The sequence below is a fragment of the Triplophysa rosa genome, unplaced genomic scaffold, assembly GCF_024868665.1.
Source record: "Triplophysa rosa unplaced genomic scaffold, Trosa_1v2 scaffold298_ERROPOS274155+, whole genome shotgun sequence".
NCBI classification, from domain to species: domain Eukaryota; kingdom Metazoa; phylum Chordata; class Actinopteri; order Cypriniformes; family Nemacheilidae; genus Triplophysa; species Triplophysa rosa.
The window spans coordinates 79,164-100,000 of record NW_026634313.1 but is presented as its reverse complement, the minus strand read 5'-3'; the positions used below and the strand labels follow the sequence as shown (position 1 = coordinate 100,000).

Sequence of the window (20,837 nt, the reverse complement as noted above, 5' to 3'; positions counted from 1 at the left end):
TGTTGTGTTAATGTTGGTACACAACAGTATATGATAGCAATATAAGGTATAATACCAACTTTAACGATACAATGTTTAATAACTCAAAAAATATGCAGTTTTTTTAACTTCCTGATACGAGGATTCCACCAGACAGCGACGATATACATAAGCAGTTGCATTTACGTCATGACAAAGAATGCATTACAAACATAAGTATCTATTGCATAATGCTCGGGTGCTATATCAACATATGAAATACAGAACAATAAAAACCGGCAGCTCCAGTCCCAAATAACTACAATGAGAAAACAAGTGTGGTCAACTTCACGAGGCGCTGCTCAGACTGATCAGCGAATGACAACAAAGTACCGCGAGAGTGATTAGAAAGCACCACTTGCTCTTTCCGGTGTGATGACCTAAAGTCTGTCCCAAAATGCACTCCCATGTACCCTTGTGGACTCGTGCCTAGTGCCCTATAGGTCTACACTTCCTGACGTCACCAAGTGTGGACTCGGAGGAGGTCCACAACACCGGAGTGCGCCATTTGGGACAGGGCCAATGACGGCTGTCGGTACACAATCCGGGATGCCTGCACGATCCGTCCGCACATGCGCATAATGACGTAGTAGAAAACACACATGCACAAATGATAATTCTGTTATGTGACAATTTACGACACTGCACTATCTGTTCCACGCTTGCGCACCTTTGTACCGCGACTTTCACTACTGTCCACCTCTGGTCTCATGTCACTTGTGCGTGCAAACTATGCGTTCTTTCAAGTCATTTCCATTGTCATTTTGAAATACGCTGTAACGTTTCCCCAGACTTGTTTGTAGTTCTTTCTTCATGTAAGTGCAGATAGTCTAGCCAGAAATGCATATTATGTTTCTTATTGTCTTCTGTAAACACCATTGAAGGGATTATTGTCCTCATTTAGATTATATAGATAGATATATTAGCCTATATAGACCCATACTAATACAAAATTACTCAATTTAAAGTTAACTAATATTAGCAGCTTTTAATAAAAAAACGACACAAATCGTCTTCGACAATACTACGGACCTCAGATCGAAACACAGCAAGTTAAGTAGGCCTAATGCCATACAGCAATGAATCGCAAAGGGGAGTATGGAGGAAACTGAAGGTTTGCAGTGACAGAAAGACTCAGACTTTATTCAACATGTAACCAAATTCGTGTATGTTCATGTAACAACTCCTTTATTATTTTGGATTGGCAACCACGTAAACACATCGTAATGCATAGCGTAAGCTACATTTAAAAACATCAAAATAGACCCGCCATGAACTGTTAAATGAAAAACACAATGTAGCCTACAAAAATATGCCACCAGTTGTGCCGCCTGGCCGTCAAGTACGGAAGAGTATTAGGGCCAAGCAATAAAAAAAATATAAAACCGTTTTGAGATTAAAGTCATTATAATGCGAAATTAAACCCGCAGTTTTTCGGGGAAAAAGTCGAAATTAAATGTTGAGAATAAACTCAATCAATTTCGAGAATAAAGTCGTTGTGTTTCGAGAAAAAAGTCGAAATAAAATATTGAGAATAAACGTTTATCCTATATCAGGGTCATGTTCATTGCGTAGTACTGAATGAGGACATGGCAGAGTTGTATCACTTAGTCAAGCTATACTTTAGGCTTTCCTTCAGTAACAAAGAAATACTATCAGCGGCTGGGTCTCTTTAGAAGAATTTAACACGTTTTTAACACGACTTTATTCTCAAAGAGTTTTTTCTCGAAATTTAACGATTTTTTTCTCGAAACACAACAACTTTATTCTCAAAGTATAGTGAGTTTATTGTCGACATTTTATTTCGAGTTTTTTTTCTCGAAATTTAACGAGTTTTTTCTCGAAACACGACTTTATTGTCGAAATTTATTGAGTTTATTCTCAACATTTAATTTCGACTTTTTTCCCCGAAAAACTGCGGGTTTAATTTCGCTTTAATCTCAAAACGGTTTTATATATTTTTTTATTGCTTGGCCCTAATACTCTTCCGTAGTCAAGTGTTTCATCGCATTCGTGATACCAATAGTGTAGGGAAACCGTGACATGGTTTACTACGTAATTACGCGCATGCGCAGAACGGATCGTGCAGGAATCCCGGATAGTGTACCGACAACGGCCTCTTGTACTGTTTGCTTCTGCAATGTGACATACTTATTAGCGTTTCTCCAGCAAAAGGTAGATTTACTAAACCCCTAGAACCAGCGGAGACACACCATTTAAATTGGCCAGACTCAAATACACATGTCATAGGTATTAAAAAGCACTTTGGACTTAAAACTGGGTATGTGTATAGGCGCAGGTACGTCGTGTTTCTTTACAAAGTACCATCGCCATTCACTGGCCTGACATGCACAATACAGAGCTTTTATTCGTTTTTCTGCATCCGCGTGATTACAGGTGGTTTTGACAACGCTGTTGTTTGTACATTAAACTTTCCTCCTTTTTTCGTAAACGTAGCCTTACAAAGCGACATGTGTGGGCAACTTTTCCACAAAGCAGGATTGCAATGGTATTCTAACAGTATTTTTCAATCACCCATACGGATGTTAAGATTAGATTAATAAACAAAATGTACACATAGTTTGTATAACGTTTTAAAGATTTATGACTTTTTGTAGAGCACCGTCACTTAAATAAGACTATGCTTCTTTTGGCTAAGTTTGGCTAACAACCCTCCTGCATGTGTTTGTATAACAACAACAAAAACAAAGCTTATCACCATTAATGATTTTAAATGAATGCTGGCAGGACTTTACAGTTATAGAAAATAAGTGTGTAATATGAATATTATATCATATTTGAGGTATGTAAGAATGAACAACAAACCTGACACAAAATGGCTAGAGCAAATCCATGTCTCCGTCTCTGGGTTCCAGTTTCTTCTGCGAATTGCACCAATCCATTTGCATCTCTTTTCTCTAGCTTTCGGTAACCTGTAAAAGGACAACTGCGAGTTCTTGATGAATCTATTTTTACAGTCAATTGCGCAACAACTCTTTCCCATTTTAGATACAGTAGAGTACAGCTGAGCTTAGCTGCTAACGCTGGAGCATTCGGTCCACTTATGCCACTCAGTGGGCGTGACTCTTTGGCGTGGCGTCCGTTTGTTGTGACGACGTCACATGCACACCACGCCCCGCTTTCAAAGTGATTAGATTTGAAATGGTTGTTTTCATAAACCCTGGCTCCACTTAGCAGTACAAAAACAATTTGACTAATTCTTTAAAGTGTACAGTTTATAGTACATGACAGCTGTCATAAACTCCCAGTACCATTTAAAACAATATTTGAAGATTATGGGGTTTCCTGGAAAGGGATTAGTCTAGTCCTTGACTAAAATAAATGCAAGAGCTCTCCAAACTGAAAACAATTTGTACTGACATATCTTAAAATACGACAGTGCCTTTGTGTTGTCTTAAAATGCACACAAGTAATGTTTTTAGTAAGCCATGTTTTTTAAAACTACTTGAATGTCAAAATTGCCTGTCTGGGAAACCGCCCCATTATTTAATAAATCTTATGAACTTTTTCAAACTGCATATTTTTTTAGGATTTGAAGGCTTGCTTAAATTTCCCATTTGCATCAATGCTTGTGGTCAAGTGGAATTCATGCCAGTAGTTGTTCACACAAAATGTTCAAACTCATCCTACTTACTCCAATGTTGTTCTAAACCTGTATGATTTCCTTTACCCAGTCGATTACTGCAGGGTATTTATGCTGCTTTTTTCCATGCAATGAAAGTTAAAGGGGTAGTTCACCCAAAAATGAAAATTCTGTCATAATTTACTGTTTTCTTTACTATGGCAGTAAATGGGGGGATGAGATCTGTTTGGTTACTGACATTCTTCCAAATATCCTGGCAGAACATGGAAATTTATACAGGTTTTGAACAAACTGATGGTGAGTAAATGATGACAAAATTTTCATTTTGGGGTGAACTATCGCCTTTATGGTAACCAGAGCCTGCTTACCAAAATTCCTCTAAAAGAACCAAAAAGAGTCATTTAAGTAGTCCATAGACTTATGTACTATATTTCAAGTATTTATCCCATAGCTTTGCACGAGAAACAGCAGTGTTACTATTTTTCTTCTGCCATAAAAGAAAATGGTACAGGTTTGCATTAAGGCCTTTTTAATAATGTGTGATGTAGTTGGCAATGAAATTGCAAGCAGTGGAGTGAAGCATTAAAAAAATCTAGATCATTTTTATGTTACATTGATTGAAGTTATGGGTTTGCCAAGGGTATAGTTGAGATCATCAAAGATCTTTTTGTGTGTATTTATTGTTATTTCTATTCTATTTTACATTGCTTTAATACAATGCAAATGAAAAAAAGCACTTGTTTTGACTAGACAAATAGTGACAATTATGTGGAGAATTCTGTAAAGGAAACCAAATTAAAGAACACTTCATCTGATAAATGTAAAGGCAGCAGGACCCGACAGTGACCCTTAAAACTTAACAATGACACCTGGACATTAAAATGTTGGCCATCAGCTTTCCTGATATTGAAATACTAAAAGCAAAAACCTGTACAAATGTTGACAATGTTTTATATGAAATACATCTATTTAAAATGTAATTATGCTGCTTATGTTCCCTAACATAAGTTCCCTAAAGCTGGAAAATGACAGAAAAATCTTTGTGTGACAATGACTAAAATAGTCAAAAATGTGGGGAAAATTTCTGCAGAGCATATCTTACACTGAACAGTTTGTAAAGCAATATTGCTTTACAAACTGTTCAGTCACACAGTTGTCATTATAGCATTGTGTCTAAAAACAGTGAAATGCAGTACAAAATAAATATGTATATGAAATATGAATTCATATTTGTTTATTGTTTTTCATTGTGTGGAACAAGATGGAAAAAAATCCCTTTAAAACTGGTCATGTTTAGTTTAATTTAATATTACATTGAAGGTTGTTTGATTACCCTTTTACACAAGCTAAGATTGTAATGTTTTCACAAAGAGCACAGCATGTCACCACAATCATCTGAAGGCTGTCCTTCACTTTGACATGTTGTTTCATCTTTTTGTTTTGCATTGTTTGTTACATTTTTCCAACGCTGTAAGATTCTTGATACTGTTGACTGATGAATCCCAAAGAGGTAGCCTAAAAATCCCTCAGACAGATTGAGGCGCTGCTTCATCAGTGTAAGGAGGAGCTCTTGTGTGGGCTTGAGGGAATGGTTTGAAGTAGAAGGAAGAACTGATGACACAGAGTTGAACAATGACATGAAAGTCTGTGAATTGGGCAGTCCTGTAAAGAATTTAATTTTTTTGTCATCAAATTGAGAAGGGTCAAGAGTGCACAGTCTCAACTCATTTTCTAAACTGTACATTTTATCCCTCAGTGACTGACATTCAGCATTTAAAGATGCAATCTGTTCATATAATGAGGCAATGTCATTCTGTGTCTCCTCTGTCTTGATTTCGGTTACTAGGACTTCTTCAATCTCTTCCTTAGTGACCAAGACTTCTTCAGGATGAACTTTCGCTTCTGATGCAGGTGCTTGATTTAGAAGAGCTGTGGCAGCAAATTTATTATCAGAAACTTCTTGAAATGCTAGATAATTTTCCAGGTCCTTAACTGCTCTATGTCGATCAGCCGTGGAGGTGAAACTAAATATACTTGGCACGTAGTCAGGGTGTAGCGGATCATCACTCTTTTTTCCTGAAACACAACAACAGATAATGTGATCATGCATCTTTGGGCTGTCACAATATTAGATTTACACTGCACAATTAATAATTGTAAATTCCGAATAATAATTATGTGCATACCATTCCCGTTTTAGGGATTGCTGCCGGGATATTTATAGGGCGAATCTAGGGCTGGGCGATATGGTCTTTCACAAAAAATATGATTTAAATCGATTTTTTTGTTTGAGGTGCAGCAGTTAATTGGTCGTACTGCTACCTTTTCCAGCAACAGACTTCAAAGACACTTTGTAGCGGGGTGTTGTTTGTTCTGCATCTGATGCCGCAAAACCGAACCAATTCCAAATTACGGATGACACTGTGCCTTTCTTGGCAGGGCCTGAATTTCATTTTTATACTGGGGGAATTCCCCCCTTACATGATTAGCAATGGGGGATTTAAAGATTTGGGGGGAATAAATTTTGACACATCCGTTTTAATTTAACCAACAATTTTTTTAATATAATTATATTAATATTAAACTTTTAACACAATAAAAATGACAAAATTTGACATTTTAAAGGTGTGATGAATTAAAATCACAATTTTAACGCGAGCTTTTGTTATATAAGAGGGAATCGTATTCACGCGAACATCATGTAAGTGTCAGAACTGAAAACGCCCTTGTTACTGAGATTACATCTGTTATTGACACCAGGCCCAGCGAACGCCAGGTTCTGGAATGCACCTATCTATGACGACATTGATAGGTTGAACCCCACCTCCACAGAAAAATATCAACGACTACTTCTCTAGCCCCACCCACTGGTTCGCGCATGACAGAACCAGTGGCGCGGAACCAGATAGAGCAAGCAAGCAATAAACAAACATGCCGTTAAAGATAGCTAAATATTGTGCCATCCCAGGTTGTGGAAGAATAGTCGCTGCATAACCTTCCCTCGGATTCCGATATTAGGAATGCGGGGTTAAAGTTTATTTTTAAAGACGTTCCAGCTCATGTGGGAAAAACATGGAGCGTTTGTTCGTTTCATTTCTCCGAAGATTCCTTCGTGAACAAGGCACTGGATTTGTAGAGAGACTATTTAGTCAAACTCAAATTATGATTTTCCAGAAAAAAGACAGATTACAGGATAACAGATACACATTCACTCTGGGAAACACTACAATAGAACACACTTTACACTACGATTATCTCGGCCTAAAAATCAGCGCGTCAGGTGGTTTTGGTCTGGCAGTGAATGCACTGAAAGAAAAAGCTAGACGTGCGTTTTATGCTATTCAAAGGCAGATTCACCCAAACAGATATTCCAGTTCCAGTCTGGTGTCAAATCTTTGATAGTGTGATTATGCCTATAGCTCTATATGGCTGCGAGGTTTGGGGTCCAGAGTGTCTGACAGATTACTCCAAATGGGATAAACACCCCATAGAATCCCTGCATGCTGAATTCTGTAAAAACATTTTTTAAAAACATTTTTTAAAAACACGAACTTTATGGAGATGCACATTTCATTTTCCAACAGGACTTGGCACCTGCACACAGTGCCAAAGCTACCAGTACCTGGTTTAAGGACCATGGTATCCCTGTTCTTAATTGGCCAGCAAACTCGCCTGACATTAACCCCATAGAAAATTTATTGGGTATTTTGAAGAGGAAGATGCGATATGCCAGACCCAACAATGCAGAAGAGCTGAAGGCCACTATCAGAGCAACCTGGCCTCTCATAACACCTGAGCAGTGCCACAGACTGATCGACTCCATGCCATTGCTGCAGTAATTCAGGCAAAAGGAGCCCCAACTAAGTATTGAGTGCTGTACATGCTCATACTTTTCATGTTCATACTTTTCAGTTGGCCAAGATTTCTAAAAATCCTTTCTTTGTATTGGTCTTAAGTAATATTCTAATTTTCTGAGATACTGAATTTGGGATTTTCATCAGTTGTCAGTTATAATCATCAAATTAAAAGAAATAAACATTTGAAATATATCAGTCTGTGTAATGAATGAATATAATATACAAGTTTCACTTTTTGAATGGAATTAGTGAAATAAATCAACTTTTTGATGATATTCTAATTATATGACCAGCACCTGTATATATACAAGGAGGAATTGTAAAGACAAACATTTAGATATCAAAAATGGACAGGTTTGAATTGCAGCAAGTCATGATTCATTCAGATGGAACGCATACAAACAAAGCCTGAATTAAACTTGTATATCTAACTGTGACAGACTATTTAAAATGGCACGAGCGCCAACACACAACCTAGATAGTTAGATATATGTATAGAAAAGGACAGTTTAATCACATAAGTTCCTACTGTCAGGGACATTTCTCTGGTTAGCCTCAGATGTTAAGTTAGAGATGAGACAGAGACTTCTCACCAATGCTTTGAAGCATAGGGGTCGTAAATATCCAACAGAGAGACAAAACGTTATCAAAACTCTAAAACCAGACCCCTGGAGCCAGGTTTTTGCTATGGTCTTTTGATGATGATAGCAAAAGAAACCAGGACAAAAGGGAGTGGGGGTTGATGGCTCTTCTTTCAATGACTCCGACCATTTGGCTTATGCTAGATTCTCTACACACAGCATAGTCAAACAGCTAGTACGCTGCTGCAGAGCACTGCACAAGCTGCCCAAAGTACTGCCTGCAAGTCACACAAGCAAGCTGCTAATAGTCAGCGTTGCGTGAAGCTGTCACGCAAACCCACAAGCTCAAAATACTGTATATATAGTGCATGCCAAGCGACGGTGTCCGATGAGGCCATCAGCTCGAGCGAAATGCAGAGAGCATACTATTTACGCACGAAATGGCATTTAGAGTGATGGGCACATGAGTAGGGATGGGTAGACATGCGGTCTACGTGTAACATATCACCGAGCCTACACTCAACATCATGCACGGAGAGCATTGTAAATCCCCTATGCGCTAAACAGGCGGGGTATTACACGGAAGCCTCCTCGAACAGATCGCATGCAATGGATCGACCAGAGGAAGAGCCAGAACTCTCAAAGCAAAATCTCAGGCCAGAGCAGAGGACAGAGGGCGAAGGGTCTCAGCCGTTCTGTTACCCTCACAGATCTGAATACCAGATCACGCTTCCTACTGAACGTCCATGCATAAAAAGCAGCAATAGCCGCGACAACAGCCATATTAAAAACAGTATGCTGTAGCACTCTCGCCACTTTTGTATGTTCAGTCATAAGGGCTGGAATGTCCGACACGGGACAGTGCTCCGGGTCATAGCCATTCACAATGTACCATACACACACTCTATTAAATTAAGAGCATGAAAACATGCCTTCTAGAGGGGCTCAACGCTCCATAGTGTATCCAACACGCGTCGCGACAACGCGACCAGTCCTCGTTCCCACACACTACCCACACATGCCAGTGTACAGCTCGGAGTTGGGGTGTTTATTCGAGTCTGTCGACCCTATAGGAACGGCTAAAGCGAAGCGGGTGAACTTTATCAGATAGGGGAACAGTTTTGTATAAACGGAAACTGCTAGCTGGTACTCGCCTAGAGTACTGTTAGCACATCCCCTACAGGTGGACTCCTGACAGGGAGAAAAATAAATGCAGTGCACGTTCTCCTCCGTCACGAGCAGACATCAGTCACCCACGTGAACCCTCACAGATGAGCTCGTACCGAGACTGAGTCAAGAGTGAGTGTGACCATATGTTTACACACTTGTGAACAAAATGCTTTATGCTCCCCACAGCAAGAAGCTGCACTTGCGGCTAAACGACAGCACAGTAAGAGGGCTCAAAATCAAGTGAACGGCGCTCGACCAGCGCTATAATGGTACACATGATAAGGGCAGCAAACCGAGAACCCAAAGAAGACAGAGACAACTGTCCAACAAGCATTAGTAACAGCACGACTGCTCATACAAGGTAGACACCTTATGCAAAGGGGTAAGCTCGTATGTGGGAAACGGTTGAGGGCTGTGACGGTGACCGTGACAACCGCACCGGCACTGGTGGTAAAGTGCCATGACGGTGGCGAACTGGCACCGGCGGTACTGCACGTCACTCTGACAAATATAGGTGTAATAAATATGAGAGTTGCGATAACGATTGCTAGTTGTAGCCTTTCAGTTGTGGATGGTTTTATTTAAAAGATTTTACATTAACAGAAATTATTGGCATACGTTTCCGTTGGTGCATTCGAGCGCGGGCCTGCACGGCAAAATCCAGGTTATTCTGCGGGTTTTGCAATGGATCTAGTTGTGAAATGAACAGATACGTAAAATCAAAACTGGCTATGACCCACTTGCTTAGTGTCGGAGCGCGCGCAGGTTTTGCCGCGGTTGCGGAGAGACATCTATTCATTTGCGCTCCTGTGCACATCTTCTGAACGCGCCTTTAGTGCAGCTGTACACATTTTAATCTGGACAATGTCAACAAGTAAGTTTCACATCAACGATGTTTTATGGCAATCTGAATAGGAAAGCCAATGTAGGTTTAAACAGTTTGTTTCAAATGGAATTGTTAAGGACTGTAAGGGTTAATATGCCACTGACTGAAGTTACTGCAACAAGAGCTTTTTTATTTAGTATTTAGCTAGATGTTTCATCCTTATTTATTTCAGATATCATTTCAATTTCAAGTATTTAACAATTTCAAATATTTAAATAAGGCCTATATTTCTCTTCCACTCGTCATGTGGTTGCTACACGCAAATATAATAATATAAATATTATTTATATAAATAATATATATTTCTCAACCACCGCGGTCGATTTGTCTATTACCACCGCGGTGGTAAAAAACTGCCACCGTCACAGTCCTAAAAGCATAGCAAGCCATCGGCGAACAGCCGCAGCGCTATAGGGCAGAGACCGGCGCGGCCAGCTCTGTATCTAGCTGTCCTACAAGCAGTACACAGAGCAACGGCAAACATGCAGTACCAACGGTGTAGCAAACGCAGGCTCGAGCGGCTGCTGATAGGGCATTTTAAAAATGTGAAAATTTTGTAAAAAAATAATATTATTTACTATAGAGTGACCTTAACAGAGAAGACTGTCTTGAGCACTTAAACTAGATATGAGGGTCTTGCTGTGTAGCTGCAGCAAGTCTGGAAACAAAACAAATAAAAAAATACAAAGCTAATACAACTCAAATGATGGAGAAATGTCATTTGAATGTAACAGTGAGTGCAGATCAAGGACGGTGGATGTAAAATGCAGCATATACTGCAGATCACCCTTGTTTTCTAAAGATTCACAATAATTGCGGTTATCTGAAATAATTGCAATGATGTCAAATAATTGCGATGAGACGATTATTTAACAAATGTGCATTGAAAATTGCCAGCTGATTAAACCTATGCTTTAGGGATTGTATACATATACCATCTAAGGCTAAATGTAACCCTTAACTGGCTGAGAGACAGTGATTAACAAAACCAGCAAGTCCACCCATCTTAAAGGATGACACGGGAGTGGATTTTCAAATCTCTCCCATCCCACTCCCAAAATAAAATTCCCGTCCCATCCCAATCCCGTGAAAAAACTGGGGGAAAAACCCATCCCAATCCCAGAAGAATGACTCCCATTCCCTCCCACTACCATGTTTTACAGTAAAAAATACAGTAAGACCGCCCAGAAATGTCAGTGAGCACAACAGAGGCATCATTTTCCCAGAGTAGTTGTTGCAGCATGAGTTTCGGGTCCGACTTCATTTTGATTTTTGAGGCTACAGTCTAGTGGCTGCGTCCGAAATCGCATACTTCCATACTATATAGTAGGCAAAAATGAGTACGAGTCATGAATAGAATGTCCGAAACCTCAGTATGCAAAAAACAGTAGGCGAGAAATACCTGGATGGTTTAGGTTGGTCCCAGTTGAACTTCTCCATTCAACTGGGCTCATCAACCATTACATCTTCCAGAACGGCCAGAAACCTGGGAGTGGTGATCGACGATCAGCTTAACAGCTTAACTTCACTGATCATGTTGCCAGCACCACCCGGTCCTGTAGATTCATCCTCTACAATATTAGGAAAATTAGACCTTTCCTATCCGAGCATGCTACGCAAGTCCTAGTCCAGGCTCTTGTTCTGTCCAGACTGGACTACTGCAATGCGCTATTGGCTGGACTTCCAGCTTGCACAACCAAACCTCTACAGATGATCCAGAATGCGGCGGCAAGAGTGGTCTTCAATGAACCGAAGAGAGCACACGTCACTCCTCTCTTCAATGTAAATTGGCTCCCTATAGTCGCTCGAATCAAATTCAAGACTCTGCTCCTGGCCTACAAGACCACCACTGATTTGGCACCCAGTTACCTTCACTCGCTAATGCAGACTTATATACCCGCCAGATCCCTACGCTCTGCAAACGAACGACGTCTTGTGGTGCCATCCAAAAAGGTAAAAAATCTCTCTCACGTACCTTCTCGGGATCGGTTCCACATTTATGGAATGATCTGCCCGCTGCTACAAGATCAGCAGATTCTGTAGCCATCTTTAAGAACCATCTGAAAACACTTCAGTTGTGACTTCTATCTCTTTTCTACTCTTTCAAGAAAAAAAAAACCTTAGCTCTGTATACTGTGATAGGCTATATGAGACCAATATTCTTTTATTGCACTTATGCTTTTTGTTGTCCTTATGTTGTTCCAATTGCTTCCATTGTTTCCCTCATCTACAAGTCGCTTTGGATAAAAGCGTCTGCTAAATGACTAAATGTAAATGTCTACAACTTCCGCCGAGATTCGCGAGTGTGGATCGGATGGACACTTCTCCATCCCATGATGCCAGCGGCAGACTGGCGGCCATCTGGAGCACCGGGAGTTTTCCCGGTGGGCCGCTGTCAAATGTGGGCCGTCCTACTCAGTACAAAAAGTCAGAAGCCATAATCTCTTTTCTATTCAGATGGATAAGTGCGTCGATCGTGCAGGTGCAGCCGACAAAAGAGTGCGTTTGTGCTTGCGAATGTCCTGCCCTCCCCCTCCCTGGCTGTTGTAATTTCTGTGTCCCAGTGGTTTAATGCAGCAGCGGTAACAAGTGCTCGTAAATGTAAAAAGATTGACCAATCAAATTAAATGAAGACCGTGAGGCCTCGCTTCCTCCTCCCACAGCTCTCATCACACCTCCCTCGTCACATATAGCATATCAGACATAAGATATGACTGCAGGGCTCGACATTAACGCTTGTCCAAGACAAGTGAATGTTTTGTATGGGCAAGTGAGAGATAATTTTACTTGCCCGACTGGATAAGTAACTTGAAAAAAAATAACAACAGTCGGACATACTGTATATGTAGAATAATAAGAATATGTGCATTAGACAGAGCTGCGTGTTTGTGTGTAGTGCGTTTGTTGTGGTGGTGCTTGTTGTGTGTGACAATAATCAATGGCGCACCGCCTTTGCTCGTTATAGTCCACATAACTACATGCGGACGCGGAATCCTGTTATTTAAATGTCATCTGGCTGTTGTGCATGTCCGAGTGAATTGTGTGCACAGTTTAACATACAACATGAGTGATGGTCGAGTATAGACATGTGCCGATATTCGGTAATGCGATTAATTGCGGTAATTAGGGATGTAACGATTCACCGTGAGCCGGTTGAAAATCGGTTATAATGAGCGACGATTCAAATCGGTTGAGGCTTGAACTGAATCGCAATACATTTTTTGAACAGCAGGGGCCGCTAGGGCTGTCACGATTATGAAATTTGATTGACGATTAATTGTCTAGTAAATCATTGCGATTATGACGATTAATTGTCTGTTTTAGGGCTTTGACGATTATGACGATTAATTGTCTGTTTTTGAGCTTTGACATTTTATTCTCATTCATTTTTGATTCAGCGATTGAAACGACCATATTGTTCTGAATACAAGACTATGTTTTTTCTTGGAAATACATCGGAAAAAATTGGGTCATCATATATTTAAGGTTTAGGCTTTTACCTGTCAATAATACAACCACCAAATACTTGTAAATGAAGTAAATTGATCAGGTGTGAATTGAAGCCACCATTAAAATTTGATTTCAAATTTTTTCTCACTTGCAAGACTACAGTAAAATTTTACTTGTGTGTTAATGAAATTTTGGTAGACTGGTTTTCACACTGAGATTTGCTTAAATAATATTAAATTGTACTGCAGGTAATTTGTATGTTTTAGTTTTTTTTTAAGTGATTGTGTTGTGGTGGTACATTTTACAAGTATTACCATGCTTTAGTAACAATATATACACTAAAATATGCAATATGCAGATGCACTACAGCTCCCCCTAGTGTCTTCTATAGAGATGTGCGATAATTGCGATGATCTGAAATCATCGCGATGAGGTCAAACAATCGCGATGAGACGATTATTTAATAATCGTGACAGCCCTAGGGGCCGCTATTTTCACTGCAAACCTAAACGTGGATGCTGATATTTCTTAAATGCAAAAAAATCCAAGAAAAGCACAGACAGTATTAGTTTGTTTATATTAAAGAGACTTTTTCTATTATTAATTTGTTATAAAATTGCAGTTTAGTTTTGTTATTTGAAATAAAACATTATTTTATCATACAAAGAAAGTTTTGTTATTTGAAATAAAACATTATTTTATCATACAAAGAAACGTGAAGCATTTAAGAAATAATGCAAGGGACGTTGTTCAGTTCTAATTTGTTTCAACTCATTTTTTCAAAATAAATCGTGAGTAAATCGTGAATAAATCGCATCGTGAGATCAGAATCGTGAACCGCATCGCATCGTGAGCTAAGTGAATCGTTACATCCCTAGCGGTAATGGATTAGCACGATGTTGTTATCACAGGCACTTTCAAATACCGCGAAAATATATAGATCGTTTTAGAACGTGTATTTGTTTATTTTTCATCAACCGGATAAAAGTACACTGCGTGTATGCTGCGTATGAATGCGCACTCTGATCTAAACGATCCCGTTCCCCATGTGGAGATGCCTATACGCGTGTGTGTGCGCGCGCTGCTGAGCAAAAGACGCGCACTCTGATGTAAACAGTACCACATGGAGAGGAAGCATGGCGGAAGGAGGAACGCTGCCGACGATTTATCCCCCTTCTAAAAGGGTGAAGTCTGAGGTTTGGAAATATTTTGGGTTAAAAGTAAGCCGAGTAATGAAATTTGACAGTGTGGCAGAATAATTATTTTTAATTATACGTTGATGGAATGCAATAAAGTCATACACTGTCTCAAAGTGCGAGTGAATTTGCTGTTTATAAATGTTTAGCTTGCTATAATAGTTAACACACTGGCTTGGCTTGTTATTCAAACAATAATAATAATAATAACATGAATTGTAGTACTAGCGTTGTACAGACATAAGTATATTTAAAAGCAGTTAACAAAAGTTGTTCTTTTGCAGTTTGCACTTTATTCTGTTTGAATAAACTCACTTTATACATCATTACTGTGTGTTGTTTTATTTATATTTAAATGTTTGAGGTTCTCTTTATTATTTAAAATAAAGTTGTTATCAAGAGGAAAACACTGAAGTTGGTTTATATTTTCGACCTGCATTTCTCATAGAATTGAATACTGCGATAATACCGTTTACTGCGATGAAACCTTAATCAATTAATCGCAGCATGGAAATTTGATACCGGCACAAGCCTAGTCGAGTATTTGTCTGCGTCTGCACTGTATGAGGATGTGAACGCATGAACTTCATTTCCAGTCAGAGTTGCTCTCTGAGAGTTTATTTTACGAGCATTTTACTGTTTGAGTGAAGCTATCGGTAAACACACAAAAACTCAAGCGTCTTCCCGAAGACCCGTCAAAATAAAAGTCCCATTAAATTGAACACTCAGACAAAAAATACTGTGGTGTACTATAGTATTTGCTATTGAAAATTGCAGTGCCCTTGTAGTGAATTGATAAACACTGTATACTATAGTAAAGTTCAAAAACACTATAGTATCTAAGAATTGTACTGCAGTTTATTATAATATACTACTACAGTAATTTATGTGGACAAATATACCACTATTGTATAATTAAAAAGGAAAAATACACAACTGAGAAATGTTCAAACAAATTTAGGTAATCTAAAAATGACATGGCCCTAATTTATTCATCTGTATGTAACATTAATGTCTTTTGTCAGTTACCTGTCTATTCATGATGAACTGCACTTGCATATTTTTTTTTTTAATGATGACAACAGACGATTTATACTTGTGCTCCTACAGTTTGGCCTGTGCTACCAAACTTTAAACCTTTCTAGCACCAGTGCTATGTGCAAAAAAAGTTAACCTACAGCCTTAACACTAATAATAATTACTGCTTGCCTTTGTTTTATAGCAGTCACGGAGAGTAGGCCTATAACCAAATTCAGGCGGCCAAAGCGGACACTAGTTAAAATGCTTAGAAGCAAACTTGACCAATTTAGATCCGGAACAATTATATTGAGAATTCAAATGAAATATAATTTGTTTATCGTTGGACAAGTAATTTGTGTACACGGACAAGTGAATGACAAGTTTACTTGTCCGAAGAACATCCACATGATAATGCTTAATGTCAAGCCCTGGACTGGTGTCTATAGTCCATTTCATTAGCATGGAAGAATTCAATAGACTGCAGAACTATCATCACAGGTAATGAAATGACTTTTAATTTTCCTGTCAAATTTGTATTCAATGTAGTTTTAAAAAGCTTATTAAGCTCTTTTTATTAAACTTATAAGTAGGGCTGTCACGATTATGAAATTTGACTGACGATTAATTGTCTAATAAATCGTTGCGATTATGGCAATTAATTGTCTGTTTTAGGGCTTTGGCGATTATGACGATTAATTGTCTGTTTTTGAGCTTTGACATTTAATTCTCATACATTTTTGATTCAGCGATTGAAACGACCATATTGTTCTGAATACAAGACTATGTTTTTTTATTGGAAATACATCGGAAAAAATTGAGTCATCATATATCTAAGGTTTAGGCTTTTACCTGTCAATAATACAACCGCCAAATACTTGTAAATTAAGTAAATTGATCAGGTGTGAATTGAAGCCACCATTAAAATACTATCAGTCATAGAAAAGCTTCTAGTCTGTTTTTTTCTCACTGGCAAGACTACAATAACAGTTCATTTCTATGTTAATGAAATTTTGGTAGACTGGTTTTCACACTGAGATTTGCTTAAATAATATTAAATTATACTGCAGGTAATTTATATGTTTTTTTTTTTTTTTTAAGTGATTGTGTTGTGGTGGTACATTTTACAAGTATTACCATGCTTTAGTAACCATATATACACTAAAATATGCAATATGCAGATGCACTACAGCTCCCCCTAATGTCTTCTATAGAGATGTGCAATAATTGCGATGATCTGAAACCATCGCGATGAGGTCAAACAATCGCGATGAGACGATTACAGAGGTGGACAGTAACGAAGTAAATTTGCCTGAGTACTGTACTTAAGTACACTTTTTGAGTATCTGTACTTTACTTGAGTATTATTTTTTCTGAGTACTTGTACTTTAACTTGACTACATTTGAAAGACAAATATCATACTTTTTACTCCACTACATTTATAAAAAGGTCCAAAAGTAGAAAATGGTTTCTATGCAGCGGGGTTTCCTGTGTGCACAATTTATCTGGCTTGCGATCTGCCAGGACTTTCCGGCAAGCTTTGAAATGGCCATTTGCAGATTTTTTTAACGCAAATCTGGCAACTCTGGGATCTTCCCCCTAAACTAATGTAAACGTAGGCGCTGCTACATGGTCGTTGTAGCGCTCTGAAAAGGCAAATAATTAAAGGAAAAAGGCACATGTTAAAGTGTGGTGTAATCATCTGTGGGTTACGATCAGTCAAAGATCGTTGAAACATTGTCATGAAAATGATCGGCATAACGGCTAAACGGTAAATAAGCATCACATACACCTTGAGCTACACGTGCGTGTTAACTTCTGATCTGCTGCTATATCATTTAAAGCGATTTGGAAAATGAATGATGTTTTTACTGAAGTAACTATAGTTGAAGTATTCCTGTTGAAATAAAAACAATAGAACCCTGCCCAAAATACAACATAAAATGTAATGGATTTAATGGTTATAAAAGGGAATTGTACTATGGATACTTGTTGTCTACTTGTATGTGATGGATTCTATTGCTGGGATGGTAAATCCTATTGGGATAAAACCCAAAACACACTACAAAGAGGAATTTAATTTAAAAATCTCATTCTAATTAAAAAATTCATTGTTTTTTTTCAGCAGGGATGGTATTTGCATTAAAACCACAGTATCCACAAATTTACCATTTTCTAAATATAAGAACCATACTCCAATTAATAATCTTTAGTAAAACCACAGCAACTAAACATACCATAGTTTCATTATATTCATTATTATACTAGCTATAGTTTATGTTTGTAGTTAAATTATGGTAATAAGTCCAACAAACACATGGCTTCTACACTTTACTATTTACAAGAACCTTACTACTTACTGGTAAATTGCTGCTAAAACTGGTAAAGGGAATATACAAAATAAAAGAACACTGCTCATAAATACATATAGGCCTAGGGGGCTAATGAGGATAATAGGCTAAATGATCATACAGGATTATATCTAAACTAAACATATGTGTGCTAAACATATAAAGCGCTTAAAGGAGTTGCTCACTGCAAAATTTGCCCCCATTGACTTTCCATAGTAGGAATAAAAACTACTATGGAAAGTCAATGGGGGCAAATTTTGAAGTGAACTACTCATTTAATACCACTGATTCTGTGAGCTACTCGGTGTATTCAGTAGGGTGCTTCAGAGGCACAAGGTATACGACAATAAAACAATGCACAACTGACATAAAGGAAATTTACTTTTAATACTTGAGTACTTTTAAAAGCACGTACTTCTGTACTTTTACTCAAGTAAGAATCTGTCTTTACAACTTTTACTTGTAGTGGAGTAATATTTGACCAGTAGTATCTGTACTTTCACTCAAGTAAGGAAGTTGTGTACTTCGTCCACCTCTGGACGATTATTAATAATCGTGACAGCCCTACTTATAAGTAAGCTACTTACTTATTAAGCCCAAAGAGTTAATGTTTTCTCTCCTCTCCTCTCAATTTATAAATCACTAACTTTTTAAAACTTGTATAAATGTTGATTTTGGATTTTATAGCTGATTTAAAACAATATTTGTAAGCAAAGTCTAGTCACACCATGTCACGGTCAGTTTAAATACATTGCCTTATATTACAATAAATACTTTATATTAAATTTACATGTTAAGGCAGGCTTTTAAGTCATTTTGAGTTCTGTTTGTTGCTTAAACTGTACTGGCCTTTACTGTTTAACGTTTTATTGACTTTGCAAGGTGGCATGAAAGGTCTTCAAAAACATTTACATTCATGAATTATAGTGCTATAGAATGGTTTGTGCATCAGTGCGTTGTTGTGATATGTTATGTTGCGAGCTGGGTTTTGTGGGCCTCTCCTGCTGAAGAAGTCCAGGGCCACTTTTTACTCAGAGTCCGCCACTGCATGATGCCACAGGAGCTGAGCAATGGTCAAATTTCAAAAGTAAATCAAATAAATATAGCGGAAAACTTAAAGGCAGGTGTCCATTTTTAATGTAAGTGCCAATAAATTAATTTCTCGTGACTAAATTGTGTTTATCATCAACGCTCAGGTTTAGATTGTTGTTAATACTTCAAAGGTCAAAGAGCATATGGTCACATGACCATAAAACATGGCGGACGCAGTATGTATTCATACTATTCCCATTCATACTATATAGAACATACTGTTTTAATGGACTAAGGTACTTATTCAAATTCAGTACGTACTGTCACAGTATGCGATTGCTGACGCAGTGAGGGTCTGTTTCCCATCCCAAAAAAAAATGTCAGCCTCTACCCCAGCTGTCATTGTCTATTTACGTCTTGCTTGCAATAAATCTTTCAGAATGCTCTTGATTACACATAGAGGCATACTCTATGCATTCGTGAGTGTGGTGGTGCTCATGGGTTGTCGATCTGGGACGGGCGAGTAGGCTGGGAGAGAAAAATCAGTGTATTCAAAAACTAGACTACACCACTAATAGTATGCAAACGGGGACGCAGGGTATGAGCATTGCATATAATCGAATGCAAGTGAAGCCAACCATGCTGAAAAAACTATAGAACTATTCTTATCCTTTTACATTTCTGTTGTGTTTTGGGCAGGGTTCTATTGCTCTTTCAGTAGGTAAGCACCTTCAACGGTTTTAACGGCAACAAAATAAACATAAATAACATTAGTACTTTGTGTTCACTGTAGAGAAAATTATTTATTAACTTACCTGTAACGAAGTGAGTGCTACAGATCTTTGAATTCTTGCCTGGCTGCCAAGTTTCTCTTCTCAAAGCGGCGATCCATACTCGCCGTCTCTCCTCGTCTTTGGGAAATCGAAGCATTTTTATTTTCGACAAGGTATTTGTTCCAGAGGTCATGTTACATCCCAAAGCACAACAACCCGAGCCCAGTTTCCGTCTACTCATCACCTTAACTCTAACTGCTTTTGTCGTCGGCGCCATATTACTAGCCAAACAGATAAACTGAGTAGACCGGAAGTTAACTTCGGGTCAGGCGCGTGCGTCCGATAATAAGCGAGTTAGCATTTTAGCGCTTCCGGTTCAATCGCCCCACAGTCAATGGTTTTTCTTAAATGTAAATGTATATATTTTTCACAGAATAAATGACCAGATTAGGAGTTAATTATATCACAAATTTATTTTAAGTGAAGACTTGCCAAAGTGATCCAAAATGTAGCACTCAAACATTTAACTCTTGAAATCTGTATCTTCATGTAGCGCCTGAATACTTTGACCTGTAAATCTATAAATCATACATATACAAAGGGTTATGAAAACTGAAATAGACATAGGAATAATCATAAAACCAACCCTTTCTATCCATCATAAGTACCTTTTATGAGGTTAATATTGCCATTTGTGTACCTTTTTTAATATCCAGAAACAAAAGTGAGTATAAAATGTTGGCTCCATTTAGCAGTACAAAAACAGTTTTCCTACTTCTTTAGTGTATAGTTTATAGTACATGTGAGGAAAGCTTTCAGAAATTGCTAGTATAATTTTAACACAATATCTGGAGTAATTAATTAATAAATCTTATTAACAATTTTGAGGACCTACTAAGTT

General features: G+C 38.2%; 1 protein-coding gene across 1 annotated transcript; it reads right to left on the bottom strand.

The window, feature by feature from the left end:
- Positions 1 to 4,826: 4,826 nt before the first annotated feature.
- On the bottom strand, positions 4,827 to 20,234 carry LOC130550357 (uncharacterized). The gene is made up of 2 exons (XM_057327798.1): positions 19,979 to 20,234; positions 4,827 to 5,698 (listed from the first exon to the last, which is right to left on the bottom strand). Exons 1-2 carry the CDS (start codon positions 20,211 to 20,213, stop codon positions 4,986 to 4,988), a joined length of 948 nt encoding a protein of 315 aa, XP_057183781.1. The 5' UTR covers positions 20,214 to 20,234; the 3' UTR covers positions 4,827 to 4,985.
- Positions 20,235 to 20,837: the final 603 nt, after the last annotated feature.